This window comes from Synchiropus splendidus, chromosome 5 (genome assembly GCF_027744825.2).
Source record: "Synchiropus splendidus isolate RoL2022-P1 chromosome 5, RoL_Sspl_1.0, whole genome shotgun sequence".
NCBI classification, from domain to species: domain Eukaryota; kingdom Metazoa; phylum Chordata; class Actinopteri; order Syngnathiformes; family Callionymidae; genus Synchiropus; species Synchiropus splendidus.
In genome coordinates, this window is record NC_071338.1 from 11,057,656 (window position 1) to 11,075,196 (window position 17,541).

Sequence of the window (17,541 nt, forward strand, 5' to 3'; positions counted from 1 at the left end):
ATTAAAAGCATGACCCTTCTTCGATCCTCGTCATGTCCTCCTGTATCACAGCCATGAACCTCGGTTGTTTATGGAGTTTGTGGGCAAGTAGCTAGTTCAGGGGTCCGCAGTTCATCATGGTGAAGTAGAAAACTTCTGATACAACACCTCCCTCTTGTGGATCATATGAGGAACAGGCATTTTTTTTAGATCAGTTTATGAAGAAAACATTGTCAAGACTGGCCACGTGTTTTATTCACGTATTAAAAAATGCACATACAGTTAACAGTTTACGCATGACAGGACTAAACAAGAGAAGCGTTAGTTCTTTCCATGACCTTTGAACCCAGTCCATACAAATGAACAAAATGAGGTACATAATGTTTTATGCATTATCTGTAAACTCACAGCCAAAGTTAACTCCATATTTTGGAGTGAAGACATGCTTCTGAAATTCCACAGCAACCTGCTTTATTGGTCCTTCTCTCCTTTCTTCCGTTCAATGGCACTGCGTCGCTTGAGGTTGGTGAAGAGCAGAGCGAAGTTGACGATGTAAGTTGACACACAGACCATGCAGAAGTCTCCAAGAACAAAAGCCAGAATTGATGCCAGATAAAGTGAGCCGGCCACGGACACCCAGGAGGAAAACACTAGGAACAACGCTGCTTTGGCCGACATGGACATTCCTGTAAGAAGACAGATGTCATTCAAGCTCTCTGACCGTATCACGCAGCGTCATCAAGAGATGTGAAATAGTGTTCGCTCAGTTATACTGAAGTCTTGGCTGACTGGAGCGAACTGGAGTGGAATGCTTGACTATGTAGGGTAAAGTAGATTTATTGTCAATTCTGCCATATGCATTGCATACAGAGGGTTGTAATGTCATTAGTCGGCAGCCCTTTTTGGACCTCTTTGGTGACACACACGACATCAAACTATGTATAAAATACAACCAAAAAATGTGCTGGGATTTTAACATGTTAATTATGATTAATTAATAATTAATTAATTAATTACAACAACAAATATTTAATTTAATTTAATTGAACAGTTTGCTCTCCAGACAACAGGGAACCTTTGTAAGTGCAGGACTTCCTGGTCCACTGATCACACTGATGCACAAGACACGTGGCAGCTAGGATGATAACAACAACAACAAACATGGAGGAATCCCTGAACAAAAGCAAACAAAAACGGACTGTTTGCTTTTGTTCAGGGATTTTTCACTACACAATAGCCAGGGTTTCCACTACTCCGAATGTACTTGAAATTATTATAAAATTTAAATTCTTATACAGCTATATGGCTTTAGTTTAAATAAGGTGATATACAAACTATTGTGCTATTGTCAAACTGATGCAAAATAAACAATATTTTGTTGTTTAAATGTATGTGTCCATCATTTGATTCAGTAAATCACATCACATATAGTAGTACGTAAGTACATCAAATTCATTGAAATTGAAAAATGTGGCTTATTGTGGCAAATAAATCATTAAACTGTGATTAATTAGATCATTTTTAATCGAAACCCCTAAAAAACATGAACAAAACAAACAAACAAAAACAAAACATACATACACATGGTGCGACTACACAAAAGTGTAAACTGCATACTAACCCAGGCCCAGCTGCAGAGTGTAGAATATGATGCCAAGCACACTGTTGGGCTGGTTTAAGGGACTGTCTTTCTCAACTAAGAACTGCACCAAACCAAAACCACGTCCCCATCTGCAGACAGAAAAACAACAACAGACCCTTATATATTTTCAGAGATGACATGGAACGGAATTGCTTGCGTTGCGTGATGTCACTGGTTTGTAAGACGTGGCACCGACGAGGTCACACGTCCATGAAAGAGGTCAACCATCTTAAATCAGCAACATATTTTGCTCCTGGCTCTAAATGCTTATCCAAAGTCTACGGGTTAAATACAGAACAAAAGAGCATTATGCCCCGCAGGTAGTGCTTTCCGAAGTGCTGGACTCGTACCTCGATGTGAAAACTTTGGAGCAGCTCACCGACGCCCCCAGGTCGCACATCGCTGTGTAGTCCGGGTCCTGTTCCTTGGACAGCTCGACGTGGAGGGCATACACTGACAGAAACAAACCAAGCGCACAGAGAAGAACGCGCACTTTCCTCTCCCACTTCGGCAAACTGTGTTCCACTGCCATCTTATTCAGAAGACGGAAAATCACGGCACACGCGACCCCTCACAGGCTCGGCTCCTAGAAACGACGTGTTAAGGGACCCAGTCTGGCCTGTGATTGGCTGTGTGGATTTTACGAGTTCTGATTGGTGCGCCGGGACAGATGTTGGACCCGGTTCAGAGGGGCGTTTGTGTGTTTTTGAGTGAACTTTGCCTGTTCAGATTGCACACATTTTTGTCAATCTGGAACTCCCCCGACATGAGTAAATACGAGTATCATAAAACGCTTATCCTTGACTTGTCAATCCATAATTGTTTTACTATTTTTTTCATTGAGATGAAGGTCGAGGGACAGCAACGATGCACTGAACAGAACAATGAGAGCAACTGTGCTCTACGGGTTCAGGTAACTGTCCGCAGGGCCCTCCCACTGAAGCGCCAGCGTAGGCCCCGCCTTTAATAAGATAGTTCTCTGCTACTATTGGTCAGTAAGATACAGCTTCTTTTCCCTCATTGGTCTAGTCGGAGTCAATCGAGCGCAAGGCGGAATAGAACAAGGAAGCGGCGGACAAAAACAACAGGCAGCCATGCTGAATGCCTTCTGTTAACACCAGAAGACAGTTTGTGTTCCAAGGAAAATCGTCTTCTAATGGACGGGTGTGTTTTCTTGGCTTTAGATGGACAAGACGCGAGCCAGCATCGTACATGCCTCGAAAGACGCAGCCTGAGGTAACGTAAAGGAGCCTACGCCCCTGCGTCAAACAGCGGGCTGTTTGCTACTGAAGCGTGCGTTTAAACGTTATTTCGCTCCTATTTCTCACCTAAACATGCTTAAATTATACAGTCCTGTATGCGACAGATTCTGAATTTAGCCGTCGGTTTACTCGCTGGCCGAACCAAGACAGTGCTACTTGAAGTCATAGGACATCAACCTGTATTGTCTTATTGGCAATAAAGCAGGTTTTGTCCGTTTACTAGCTGGTCAAAAGACAACAGTGACAATGCACCTGGTCCTGAGGCAACAGCTTAACAAAGCTTGGATCCTCTTTTTTTTTATCATATATATTTTCCTTACATTTCTTTTTTTTTTTTTTTTTACATCCCAAGGACCTGATAAAGTGTGCCAACATTTTAACGTCAACCTAAAAGATCTGATCTCTCAACAGTTCCAGTGCCAGTTTGTGGCACATTAAGATACTCTTACTTTGCAAGTAAAGCATGTTAAAGAAGTGACTACTAATTCAAAGGTTCTTTATGTGAAGATTGTGTGAAGTTTACCATTGATTTCCTATAGTAGCATTGTGTATTGAAAGGCTTTGGCATTTTGATGTATGCATGCACAGACACTGAATGTCTATGGGCCGTTTTAAAGATGAATGTTAACAAACAACGAGCAAATCCAAATAGTTGACTCAAACTCAGCTCCATGGAAGGTGCATGAAAGCATCTTAGGCTACAACAGTGACATTGAATTTAGTGGAATATTGAGGCAAAAAAGTTTGTAAAGTAACAGCATCAGTGGAAACAACAATAGGATATAATGTTTTATTGTATAAATAATAAAAAAAAAAGACAGACGCGAAAGTAGTGATGATAGTGACGAGCATTCACGCAATTAATCGTTTTTTTAAAGACTAAGAACATAATGATTTCTCAGAACAGCTGTGGTATGTTAAACAAATGTATTTAACTCAAACTATGTAAATGTCTGTTTTCAGAAATGACAACTGAGAACAGTGGAGAAGAGAAAATTCAGCCCGTGTCCATGTCACCTGAAATAATGTCGACAGAGAAAAGCAGAGAAGACCAGAACCAGCATGGCGTTGTCTGTACGGATACCAGCACAGCAGCCAAAAACTTGGCTTTGCTTAAAGCACACTCGCTGGATGTGAAGTTTGATGTTGGTGAGGAATATGATGTCATAGAGACAATTGGCACAGGAGCGTATGGTGTCGTTTCATCTGCGAGGAGACGAGACAATGGTACAACTCATTTAATACAGATGTTTTGGTTGTTGTGCTGTCAAGCCCCTCATTCCTAAATCTTCTGTATTCATGTTCCAGGCCAGCAGGTGGCAATAAAGAAGATCTCAAATGCATTTGAAGTTCTGACGAATGCCAAACGGACCCTGCGAGAGCTCAAGATTCTGAAACACTTCAAACATGACAACATCATTGCTATCAAAGACATCTTGCAGCCCAACCTCCCTCATGCTGCCTTTAAGTCTGTGTAAGTGCACTTTTAAATACAATGTGGATGGACTGGAATTTTTAAATCTGACTGTTTACAGTGGATTCATATACAGCGGTTGGATATATATATATATATATATATATATATATATTTTAAGTAGTAGCATTTTTTTAAGCGCTTGCGTGGTCTCTCATACATACAGATGCTTATCCGATTCCTCTCATTAGTTTAAAATGTCATTGTTAGGCCACATTAAACAGCAGTACCCACCATCTTGTAGTGATATTATGATTATTATTATTACTATTACTATTTATTTCTTTCTAAAAACTACTCTACTGAGACAAAGTTTAGTTATTATACCTGTTAGGCCCTTCTTATCCAAAATCTAAAACATTATTATTATTTAAATTACCATAGAGAAATAAAAAAAAAAATACACCCAGAAACAAGTTCAGGGTCACAACAAGGTCTAACACAAAACCTCAGCTATCTAGTCTCCAAATACTCATATCAGAGAATTACTTCATGTCAACTGCAGCACCTGACATGTCCCGGCAGCCTAGACTCACTTGTATTGCCAAAGCCATCTTCATTATCATAAGCCAAACATTAGCTAACTTAACTTACCTCCATTCAACTGGAAAAAAAACACCACCTCAGCAACAGCCTCACTAGTTATGTGTTAAATTGCAACCATATAGACAGTCCTCTGGTCGCGAACATCTCAAACGATAAATCAACTTTTTAGCGCATGATGTCGATGGGTGTGATTGTAGTGCCGTAAATAGTTAACTTTTAACATGCTAAGTGCTTTCTGAAACAATTGAATTCAGTTGTTTGTTGTCCAGCTGTTGGCAACTCTTGTCTAGCCCAATTGACGTTAGGGCTGAACGATTTTGGAAAATAATCTAATTGCGATTTTTTTTCTCTCAAGATTGCGATTAAATGTGTGATTATTTTTCAAGGTCCTCTTCTCATGTATTTTACAGCAAACACAACTAATAAATCAATCTGTATTATAATAAACCCTATGTGATTCAGTATATATAATTGTTCTTCCTTACAGGCTATTCTTATGTTAAGATAAAGGCAAATGAAGCATGAATTAAAATGAAAGATGGTTTATTTGTCTACTTCAGTTTCAACTGTAGACTTACTAAACTGATAAATCACACAAACTAAAGTGCATATTACAACAATAATGCAAACCAATATGTGGCTTTACCACTCTAACACGTCCAACTCTTCATGTAACCGTAGATTGCACTTTTTAAGCACTGTCTGAACATAAACAGCCCATAATTAGTAATAAAAAAAAGCCGATTGGACAATAGACGTCACATGACTACCGGGAACGCGCATGGAGTAACAGGCATGTATTGCCGCCACTTCTACGAGTGCGCATCAGTTTTATTTACAGGTGTGAGAAGAGATGCAAAAGGGTGCATGCGCATACCGATCGTGTATGTAGGATCGAGTATGTCGAACTTCTGCACCCGTTTTGGCGGTGGTTGAGGTGGAAAACTTAGCAATGTGTCACAATTGCAGTTTCAAGAGCTCGTGTTTAGCTACTTGTATCTGCGCACTTAGAAAATGAAGGCGAAATTACTTTTCGTGTTTGTATGAATGTAAATCTTCTTTTTACACGCGCGTGCCACGGGCTTTACGGATACAAATGTGCAGTTACGCGTATGTGCCTCTGACGTATGGATACGAGTCTTGTGTTACGGGTATGTGCCACTTTTTGCACCCATTTTACCTTCGTAATTCACCGTTGCGCTGTGCCACCAACGTGAAAGTCACGTGACCAGTCAAATCGCAGCCTTACGGTTAGAAAATCACGTTTTATCATATTGCGGTATAATCGCAAATGCAATTAATCAATAATTGAGATGGTACAGAACGATGGAAAAAAAAGATTTACTTGAACTGGTCTTTCATAGGAGTTGTGAAAGGGGGAAAAGGAATGCCTAATGGCTCACCTTAACCAGAACTCTGAACCAAACATAAACCTAATTATAATGACCCTGTTATTTTGAAGTCTTCATCCTCAAACTGAGGCGTTACCTAGTGGGAACCAGCCAAACGTCCCCACTATCTCATGTGGTCCTCTCACAGATAGTGTTTTATCGAGTGTTGGTCACCACAAAGTAGGATAAACAAATTACACACACACACACACTTAGATCATAGGGAATTGCTAGTGTTGGTCTAAAAACAACACGCAGATGTATTGTCACCTTTTTGTTCACCCATCTCCGTCAAGTGTCGCGATTAACTTGGATGGGAGAAAATCGGCACATCTGCGGCGATCTGGTGCCCTCTTGTGGGGAAACTGTACAGACGGGCCAGAATTTGGATAGATCCAGTTACCTCAATTTAATTTGACACCGCACTTCCTCTACAAGAGGTTTCGCACCGATCCTCTTGCGAAAATTTAATAAGCTATTTTAATGAAATTCTTTTTGCTTATCCTATTCAGTTGTGTCTCGTTCCTTGGTGTTCTGCATTACACCTTCTGTTTTCCATGTGCCTCTAATGATAGTGCCTCCCCTTTATACAGTAATCTAATGTCACGTCTTTTAATTGTGCAGGTACGTGGTGCTGGATCTGATGGAGAGTGACTTGCACCAGATAATACACTCTGCTCAGACGCTCACACCTGAGCACACACGCTACTTCCTATACCAGCTCCTCCGCGGCCTTAAGTACGTGCACTCTGCCAATGTCATCCACCGTGACCTCAAACCCTCCAACCTGCTGGTGAATGAGAACTGTGAGCTAAAAATAGGGGACTTTGGAATGGCGCGGGGTTTAAGTTCCCATCCCGAAGAGTCACATTCTTTTATGACGGAATATGTCGCAACCCGATGGTACCGTGCCCCTGAACTTCTGCTCTCATTAAATCACTATAGCTTGGCCATTGACTTGTGGTCCGTGGGCTGCATTTTTGCAGAAATGCTCGGACGCAAGCAGCTTTTTCCTGGCAAACACTATGTTCACCAGCTGCAGCTGATTCTGACGGTGCTAGGAACCCCTCCCGACAGCCTGATCGGTTCTATTAGGGCAGACAGAGTGCGCTCGTATGTCCAGAGTCTACCCTCCAGGTCCTCCCTTCCTCTAGCCAGACTGTATCCACAAGCCGAGCCAGAGGCTCTGGACCTGCTGGGGGCGATGTTGCGCTTCGACCCCCGTGAAAGGATCAGCGTGACTCAGGCTCTGGAGCATCCTTACCTGGCCAAGTATCACGACGCGGACGATGAGCCCATTTGTGTTCCAGCTTTCGACTTTGAATTTGACAAAGTGCAGATGAACAGAGAACAAATCAAGGAGGCGATTCTGATGGAGATTCAGGACTTCCATCGGAGCAAGCAGAGCGGCAGGCAGAGGCTGCAGTTTAAGCCCCTGATGAGAGCAAACGGAAGAACTGGAGCGGCCCCGACTCAAAGCAGCAGCGGCAGCAGCACGGTTCAGGCCTCCCAGGCAACACAGCACTCACAAGCTGCACAAATCCGGCAGAAGCAGGTGAGAGAGGAGGAATCACAACAAGACAGAAACCTCAATGCTGCATCCGAAGAAGGTCACTCATTTCCAAATCAGATAAAACCCTTCCACAAAGAAATTGTGCTCCCCCAAGTGACCCACAGCTTCCCATGTTTCACAAAAGGCAAAAGCGACCCAGTGGATGTAGACATGGCTAGTGCCAACTCAGACAGCGGTCAGCCGGAGACCATCGATCTGACCACACCGGTGTCCAGCCAGGAGCCCATACCTGCGACAGTGCCAGACAGTGAGACGCAGCATGCCAGCAATCCCACTCCCATGACTCAGCCCGCCCCGTGCCAGTCCATGAACCAGGGGGGGCCCAGCTCGAGCCCCGCACGGCTGGCGCGACCTGTGATACCCTTGCCCACCACTGTTCCCTCCCTGACCCTCTCGACAGCACAAGCCCAGTCGCTCTCGCACTCGCTCTCACAGTCGCTGCCAAAGAGTGTGAGGTCCGCCGCAGCTCCGGGAGAGAACACCAGAAAAGAAGGCGCAATATCTGAGGACACCAAAGCTGCTCTCAAGGCTTTGTTCCGAAATAAAGCCAGAGGTGGTACGTTGTTTTGGAACTCATTTAGTGTAATAAAATCAACTTCCAAGTCAACCAGATTTAATGAAATTGATCTTATACGTGTAAGGTATTGTTTTGGAACGCAATTAGGTAACTGTTGCATATAAACTAATGTCATTGATGCTCATTCTGGATTCCAAAAATACTTTTAGTCACACCAGTCTAAAAGTCTGTTTACATTGACCTTCCTTGGCCCATCACTTTTAACCACACGTCAGGGCTACATTTGTATTTGGGAGTCTCTTAACAGTCATTTGGGGTTTTTTTTAAGTGCGTGTATTCTTTGACTTTTTCACCATTTACTTATCTTTGTTTACAGTTTTTAAGACCTAATTTGGTAATTCACTTGACAGTTTAAATGAGGCAACCACACTTGGATGTGATTCTTAAAATTCCCAAAGGCCTCTTGCAGTCTGGACCAAATATGGAAACATTTTTAGACCCAACCTTTAGTCCTTAGTATTCAAATCCTGACTCTTAATCTGGTCTGTTGGATATTTTAATGTGACCATGAATGTTCACTGGCTTTTATGCTAGCATCTTTTATGCTATCATGGTCAGCAGAATTCACCCTAAACTCACCATAGTTACTAATAAGTTATTACCATGTCATTAGTTTACTTATGGTTAATATAAAGTGTTGCCAAAAGAATTTGAATTTGTGCTTTTCTCTCTGCACCAGTGGATGCCAGCTCACTATTCTATTCAAACTCAGTCTTGCTTGTGCTGTTAACCTAACTCAATGTTGTGCAACATCCAGGTGGTGTAGTTATAATGCCAGTCAAACAGTCATCATTTGAATAATTTCCTTAAAGTGTTTGCTTTAGACTGAGTCTAAAGCACACAGATTATGGGTGGAGAAAAGGACAGGTGTGTTGCTAGTGTTGCTGTTCAAGTGTGCAATGAATGAGATTGTTCGAAATGAAGCAGACAGTCATTTTATTTATTTATTTGTATTTGCAGATGGAGGTTCGACTGCATTGAGCACTGACACTGGCACAGGAGGAGGCGTCTCTTCCTCGCACTCGTCTCTATCTGAGCTACGTCGGCCTGTCACGGCCCAGGAGCGTCAACGCGAGCGAGAGGAGAAGAGAAGAAAGAGGCAAGAGCGAGCAAGAGAGCGGGAAAAGAAATTGAGGGAAAAGGAGAAGAAGGAGGGAAAGAAAGGAGACTCGCTGGGTGGGGTCTTGCTCAGCGACGACGACAAAAGCCTTCTGCAGCGTTGGACAAAGATGAGGTACAGCTGTAATGAGAGAACTACAGCTAGCGACAGAGCCAAGACGAAAGAGTGTAACGTGAGCTGCAAACATGGAGTCCTGGAAGAAGGGAACAATAATATGGACAAAGACAGAAGGAAGTTTCAGTCTCACGAACATTTAATCTCTCAGATGAAACCAAACCCGCAGCCTTTTCCTCAGCCTCCCGGCAGCCAGCAGCTGTTTTCCCTGAGCCAGATGAAACCAGCAGAGGCCGCTGCAGCTGGAGCAGGAGCAAGAGAGATGGTGACGACCCAGGATGGTTTTGTGAAAAATAATATGCTCAACCAAAGTGGGGTCAGCTGGAGTGGGCAACCACCAGAGTCACAGTCAACACAGCAACCGTGCAGAACCTCTCAGGCAACACCAGCAGCCTTTTCGCAGACTCAACTGCAGCCCTTAGCACATCCTCAACAGCCCCTGCTGCTCCCCCTAGAGACTTTTTTGAACAAAGACCAAACGCCGGCCACCACAGAGACTAATGGCAACATTGAGATTGGAGGTCAAAGGAGCATGAACTCTCTCCCAGCAGCAGCAAGCACAGGATCCTTGGAGAAACTTTGCTCCTCTGTGGGAGACAAACCAATGGCACAGCTTTGTGGGACGTCGGCTGTACCCTCGCAGCGCCACCCGAGCCTGGGGTTCACTGACACTGGGCAGCAGGAGCCCTCGGCCGCACCAGATATCCACACTGTGACACTGCAGCTCTCCAAGTCTCAGGTACGTCTTCACAGTCAAAGTCTATTGGAAGCAAAGTGGCCAGTTGTTCCCTGAGGTCACTCAGGTTTCCCTCTATTCTCAGGTGGAGGATGTGCTGCCCCCAGTATTCTCAGTCACCCCTAAAGGGAGCGGAGCAGGTTATGGTGTTGGCTTTGACCTCGATGATCTGCTCAGCCAGTCGCTCACGGACCTGCAACACTGCGACCGGGACAGGTAACTTTCAACTTGGCCTCACAAGAAAGGGGCAGCACACAGAGATGGTTTAGGGAGGCTGAAGCACAGACTTTTTGGTGATTTGGGTCTGAAGCTTTAGCTAGTGTAGTAGTGGCTCTGTCACCTGGTCAACAATTGGCACAACACAGCATGGGACTCAGTCACGCTGCACACAGACATATAGTTGTCTCTGAAATGACCAACTTTAACTTGGTTCTTTTTTTATAAATATATGTTATCCACACGCAATGTTTGGATCTCATTTGCATGTTACTTCACAGAGGCCTTGTGGTTGGCACATATCACCACGAATCAATAGGTGCCTGGTTCACATTCAGCCTGAGACCTTTAAATTTAATGCAAAGAAAAAAAAATAGGACACTTTCATCACATAAGGAGAACTGTGTGTTGAATTTTTTCTATTGTTGAAAAAAAATGTTTTTTGTAACTGGACAACTGGACAGTGACCAAGATCCAACTGGCTACAGAACATGTCTACTTGCCATTGTGATTCACAGTGAACCTACAGAGTCCCACTGAAATCATATCCCTAGCTCATTTCCTGCCCTTCCTGACAGTTTTGTTCAAATATGTTTGTTTATTTGAGTCTTTCTGTGCACTTTCTGTGTGTGATTGATGGAGACAATTTTTGATTGCACCACTGCCGTTGAGAACATAACCTCCTTGGTGGAGAAGGTTCCTTTTTTTCAAAGACAAAAGACTTCTGTAATCACAGAAGGTATGGCCTTGACAAGACCATTGTAATGCAGTCAGTTCTGAGATGTCAAGTTATCAGTTAAAGAAGTTGTTGAAAGTATTGGAGACAAAACAGATCTGGGTGCACAGCTCAAAACACACATCAGATGCGAGGTTGAGAAGCCCATGCAAAGCACAGTGGACAGAAAGTTGACATACTGTTCAGGGTTTCAGCCAGGATTTTTTAAAACTCTGCTGGAGCCACTGAATGTGTGACTTGAGTTCTGTGAGCATCATACTCGATCATGTGTTGTCCATAGCGATGGGCTGATGAGGCTTTATGAAACAGTGTCCTTATTTTCAGAGCCCACTAGACGGCACACTCTGCTCTAAAATCTTTGAACAGCCGTTTCAATGAAGCTTTGCCTTATTTTTAGACCCACAGCGCCACCTACTAGGCTCTAAAAATAAGGACATGAAGCCTCACTGGCCCATCACTAGTTATCCGTTAGTTTCGATGTTTGCACTTTGTTTAAATACATTTGATCATCTGAGGTTTCATCTTTAAAAAAGATCATTTTTTGATGGCGTGGTGGCTCTCATTTTAGCCATGGCAGGGCGCCACCCTAGTTTATATGTGGCGGAAACCTTGCCGTCTCCCCAGACTTCATTGATACCTTATCAGGAGTCTTTGGTTGAATGTCTCAACCATTGACTTTGTCTTACCCTTATCTCAGTAGCCTCTCAATGAGGCACTGCTTCTAAGTTCATGGTGTTATGTTTGCAAGCAGCTAGGGTGAAGAATATCATCAGATGAGACAAACATGACTTTCCCTTCTTAGTCATTAACAAGTTCAGCATGTGTCACTTTGCATTCAGTGGACAATCATATCAGCAAATGACAAGATGAACATAGATCAGACCTTGAAAATATGGTCTTGAGACAGAGGCCCAAGCATCAGCCATCAATGTTTTAGTAAGAATGTGGTTATGTAGATTCCAACCCGGCTGCTTCAAATGGTTTGAAATAAGTCAGCCCAGCTAGTTGAAGGACATGTTTGATGTCATTCGGTGAAGTGGTTCATAACAACCTTGACTGAGTGCTGTGGCTGAGAGGTCTTTTCTTCCTGCAGTTTTGACTCGGCTCCACTCTCTGCCTCCCTGTTGTCCGACTGGAACGAGGTCCACCGAATGACGCCGGCAGACCTGGAGTCTTTACAGCAGGAGCTGCAGCTGGGCTCTCCCATGATCCTCTCTGACACCATGCAACCTGACGCATGATTTCACTGGACGCGTTGTGTACATGAAAACTTTAATTTAAAAAAACAGCATTTGTAGTTAACTGTCAGATGAGACCATTAAAATGTGTTTGTCTAGTGTCACACTGTCAAACTTTTTTTTTAATGCCATTCATTACGGCGTAAACGCAACTGATATAAACATCAAGTAGGTTGCAGGACTGCTGCAAGTAGACACATAATGAAAGCAAAAGCTGCGCATCATGTTCTTCAGACGGATTCTGTATGTGTTATGTAAAGAAAACAAATGAGGCCATAACTGTACAAAACTGAATTTCAAAAATGCTTGGTGGAAAAATAAGACCGTGTTTCTAATTCTGTCAAATGATGGTTCAGAAGCCTGGATCATCGTTCGTCGAACCTTTTTTTAAAATGTGGATGTGATGACTAAAGTCCATCAGAGTTAAAGCTCACTGTGTGCACTGAAGGCTCCAGTAATTGCACTTGTGATAACACACATAAATACACGGAAAACAGAAGGTAGAATTTCAGAATCATCTTAATTTATTTCTCATACAAAACACAAATTAGCTGATTTAAAATGTATCAAAACGACAGCTCTAAAAGAAATCTCATGGTTTTAGATCTTAGCATCACGTACAATTGTTCAGTTCAGGCCCGCAGACGTACAACAGCAGCTGTCACTCCTGTTATGGAGCCACAGTGCTCATCTCCAAAGCAGAACTAGTGCTGTGGCCAGAACACTCACCACCAAAGCAGTGTGACCACAACAGTTGGCATTTGCTCCTCCATACAGCCGGATCCCAGGTGACGTGTCGCGGATAAAGCCGGAGAAGCTGGTCAGTCTGGCGTAGACACCCGGCTTGTTGGCCTCGGCACAGCCCAGTCCGAAACTCACAACTCCAGCCTGGACCCAGGTCCCGTTCACCATCTGGCAGACAAGAGGCCCCCCGGAATCGCCCTGACACGAACAAAAACATCAGAAACCAAGGCACATTCAGAGCCCATCAGCTTCCGAATGATGGCCTGATCCGGCAGTACCTGACAAGAATCCTTGGCCCCCTCTTGGTATCCAGCACAGATCATGTCATAAAGGATGTCCACTTGCTCACTGGGGTTCACCAGGTACATGTCCTGACATGAATGGCGGGAGATGATGGGCACCTGCACTTCCTGTAGGGTCCCGATCCCTTGTAGAGGAACTAGTGGGAGAAACAGTGGAGAGGGAGCAACTGTAACATCCAGTCCATTGAAGGTTATGTTTAGTCAAATTACCATAACTGACAAAAAAACTACACATAAAAGTGTGAAATTCATTATTTGAGAAGATCAAAGTGATACACGCCTGATAACTCAGAGCATGATGGAGAGAATGACTGGACATTTGCAAGAGTTGGACTTTCTTCTCTTGTGTTTCAGTCCTAACATCATTTATTTTCTAAAATCCATTTACAGTGAAATGAAGGATCTTCCTTCATATTAGCAACCACAAACCAACAGAAATGAACTTTAGTCGAGCCTCTTCCATCGCCACTTCAAATCAAAGCCACAGTAGTGAAATAATGAATGCGGTTCCACTTGTTAGAAGTGATGGACAAGCACCCTTACCGTCGTTCCGGATGTTTCCCCAGCCGGTGACATAGCAGGGCATGCCGGCTGGAAACAGCGTGTCAGAGGACGGCAGGCACACAGGACGGATGTAGTCTGACCAGGTGACCGGGCTGGACAGCTGAACCAGCGCCACATCCTGCCCTTGGTGAGGCTCCACGTATCCGGACGGGATCACCACCTGCCTAACACGATGCACTGTCTGGTGCGGGTTGAAGCCGTTCAGCTGGTGCCGTCCGGCGTATATGATGTAACGGCTAACGTCAGACGGGCTGCAGTCAAGAGGGAAGAAAACGTGAATAAATAACAGCGAAAACTCCAAACTGCTTTCGAAACTCTTAAGGCTTGTGTGAGCGGAAGCAGGGCCGGCATTTGAAAAATCAAGTGATAGTTGAGTTAAGACCTGAGAGAATTTACTGTCAGTGACTCATGTTCAGCCCGCAATTCATTTATAAAAGACATCACTTTTCACTGTCCAAAGTCCTCTTCCAATACATGGAATTACACGATGTACCACAAATCCACAGATTAAACTTTGTTTAATCTTACACTTTGATGTAAACACATGCTTCATGCCATTCGATGAATGACCCAGAGTCCGTCAGATTCCCTCCTCACTTCAGAACGTTAGTAAGTTGCCAAGCACTCGGCAACTTGCCACACATTTGTCACGACAGAAATTCACAAGAAGTCTGGTGGAAGTGCTCACACCTGAGAGAGATTCTGGAGTGGCGAAGAATAAATACTTATAAAACAAAGCCTTGACCTGGCCCTGACACATCATGAGGAACAAGAGTTCAACTGACGTGAATAAGTCAGAATGGTTTGGAAAAGAAGGGCGGGGTCAGAAAACATCAATCCTGCTGCCACCTAACAGGCCTGTGTTAGATGAAACAGTATTTCAGGTTGCACTAAGTACAAGAAAATGTGACTCAGGCATTCAGGATCTCATACTTCTTCTGCCAGTCTAACACAGACGTCTAACTTTCAGATCACTTGTCAGAAGGAAAGAGAAGAGCATAAAGGAGTGACAATACGGTGGTGCTGCTGTAAACATGTATCAAACAATTAAATGTTGGCCAGCCTTATTTGGAGATGAACAATGAGTGGAGTCCGCTGGTGAAGGTGAAACTATTTCTCCTGACCTACCACAACACAGAGATGTCATTCACGTGATCATGATGGCAGGCGTGTCTCGCAAAAATCGCATGGAAGCCAATATTTTAACCACAGTAGCAAGCGGCAGGCTGAACAGTCTCCAGCCAACACGGCGTCAACAGGAAACACGGGTCCAACTGAATCTGATATCAGTTGAAGTGTAGGATAATTATCTGGGTGTTCAGTAGGGTTGGGCATGGGGAACCGGTTCCAATTTTGGATGGGTTCCAAATAATATACTCCAGGTCCTTGAGAGGATCCACTGTTTCAGCATGAGCTGCTATACAGCAGGTCGCATGCAGCACGAGGGTTCGAGTAGGGGCAGTCAAAAATGTTGTTTCCAAAGATGATGCATATCTGCGCTACCTGTTTTTGGTCGACTTGCACACTGACTGACAGCTGCCAGCTGCTGTGGGAGATGCAGCCTGCGCTTTTAAAAAGCTACCAAATGTATTTTAATCATCCGCCTTTAAGAGATTATTGCGCACAGCCAGATACTGCCTTTGACATCGAACAGCAGGTGTTGCAGAATCCAACAATTGAAAGGTTCATACCCAACTCCATTCATTGCCCTCCATCACTCATTACACAGAAGGGAAAATGATTGTTTCCTTTTGCCAAACACCCAGATGAACTGTGACGTCACTTGTGCGATGGTGCTAGATGGGCAAAAGCTTTCCAAACTTTTTTTTTTTTAAGCATAGTATCTTTTGTTGAGTGTTAGTATTACTGACTACTTTTGTGACATATTTCAATCTTCAATCTTGTTGCAATACCCCATATTGAAGGAACAAAAACATAAAACTAAAACCACCACTAAAACTAATAAAAACTTAAAAAAAAAAAAAGCAAAAAAAATTTTAAATTAGCCAACCCACTCAAAACAAATCCAAACTAACTGAATGTGAATACAAAAATTCAAAACTAGATAAAAATGAAAAATAATGAAAAATCCCAACTATCATAACCTTGGCGACAACAGTTTATTTTTCATCACACTAAACACACCTACATTATGTTTTAATACGTGAAACACAATCATTTCTGTGCAGTTAAATCATCTCCATACACATTATTCTCGCACCTACCACAGAGACTGTGGCCTAATTTAAAAACCAAATTTCACGATAATGTAATAATGTCACACGTTTCCTGTGTTCAGCAATAACTCAAGTGAAATGAAAATTCGTCTTTGGTGTGGACTTGTTTATGCGTCAGAAACATTCGAGTGTGCTGCAGAGCGGGCACAGTGACGTCATTTGAAAACTTACTTGGGGAAACAATGGGCAGCAGACAGGACCCAGTTCTCGCTGATGATGGACCCTCCACACACATGGCCAGCGGTCTCCGTCTGGAAAGAGGTCGGTCACGCTTTCAAAACTCGACACGAACAACGGTCAATATATAAGGCGCGAGGGAAGATGTCCACCTGCACGTCCACCTGCCACGGCCAAGCCCCCTCTGAGGAGTCCATCCCTCCCACGATCCTGTTCTCCAACACAGGTGGGCGACCACATTCCTGTCCGAGTGACACCAAGACACCTGGAAACGAGCATGAACACACTTTCACGTCGACATTGACCATGTAGCGCTCAAAACTCAGCGTAAACACAAGACAGAGAGTCCACAAACACAGGGGAGCCAGCGCGACAAAGAAATGGCGGAGGGTGGGTGGGGTGGGGGGGATCAACTCACCTGTTACACACCACAAAACCACAGGTAGTGGAGACCGAAACATGTTCTTTTGAAAAAGAAATCTACTATGTTAAAGAAAAAAAACACCGTTAGGCGTTGGCCTCGGCGCGGAAAAGTTGGGCGAGTTGATCGACCGTTCGTCCTCCTCCTCCTAGTATTGACAAATAACAGTCTTTTTAACGGGCAGGAAATGTTAAAAAAAAAAAAAAAAGAATATAACAGTTGCACCAAGCAGGCGGTGTAACCTAGCCACGGACTGATGCCACTCACTGGAGATTTGTTGAAAAATGGCCAAGACAACCAGCTGACAACCTGCGCGCTATTCCCCCAATCACAGCACGAGCCCTGCCCTGCTCACCTGTGTTGGCCAATTAGAATGAAGGACTTGAGCGAGTGAGCCCGCCTTTGAAACTGAGGCTCAGGTAGTCAACTTCCTGTCTCGGAGATCATTTTGGAAGGAAATACTGTCTAGTAACGGACGCTGGTTGTACTGGT

At 43.8% G+C, this 17,541-nt stretch overlaps 3 protein-coding genes across 3 annotated transcripts; 1 reads left to right on the top strand and 2 right to left on the bottom strand.

The window, feature by feature from the left end:
• Positions 1-221: 221 nt before the first annotated feature.
• vkorc1 (vitamin K epoxide reductase complex, subunit 1) lies at positions 222-2,235 on the bottom strand. The gene is made up of 3 exons (XM_053865974.1): positions 1,972-2,235; positions 1,601-1,710; positions 222-665 (listed from the first exon to the last, which is right to left on the bottom strand). The coding sequence occupies exons 1-3, from the start codon at positions 2,151-2,153 to the stop codon at positions 451-453; spliced, it is 507 nt and encodes a 168-aa protein (XP_053721949.1). The 5' UTR covers positions 2,154-2,235; the 3' UTR covers positions 222-450.
• Positions 2,236-2,681: 446 nt separating this feature from the next.
• Positions 2,682-12,705, top strand: mapk7 (mitogen-activated protein kinase 7). Its single transcript, XM_053865971.1, has 7 exons — positions 2,682-2,857; positions 3,847-4,110; positions 4,192-4,357; positions 6,919-8,423; positions 9,405-10,417; positions 10,500-10,630; positions 12,460-12,705. Exons 2-7 carry the CDS (start codon positions 3,849-3,851, stop codon positions 12,605-12,607), a joined length of 3,225 nt encoding a protein of 1,074 aa, XP_053721946.1. The 5' UTR covers positions 2,682-2,857; positions 3,847-3,848; the 3' UTR covers positions 12,608-12,705.
• A 432-nt stretch (positions 12,706-13,137) lies between these two features.
• zgc:92313 (uncharacterized protein LOC436869 homolog) lies at positions 13,138-17,312 on the bottom strand. Its single transcript, XM_053865973.1, has 6 exons — positions 17,047-17,312; positions 16,781-16,893; positions 16,623-16,702; positions 14,194-14,465; positions 13,627-13,787; positions 13,138-13,546 (listed from the first exon to the last, which is right to left on the bottom strand). The coding sequence occupies exons 1-6, from the start codon at positions 17,087-17,089 to the stop codon at positions 13,292-13,294; spliced, it is 924 nt and encodes a 307-aa protein (XP_053721948.1). The 5' UTR covers positions 17,090-17,312; the 3' UTR covers positions 13,138-13,291.
• Between the last annotated feature and the right edge of the window lie 229 nt (positions 17,313-17,541).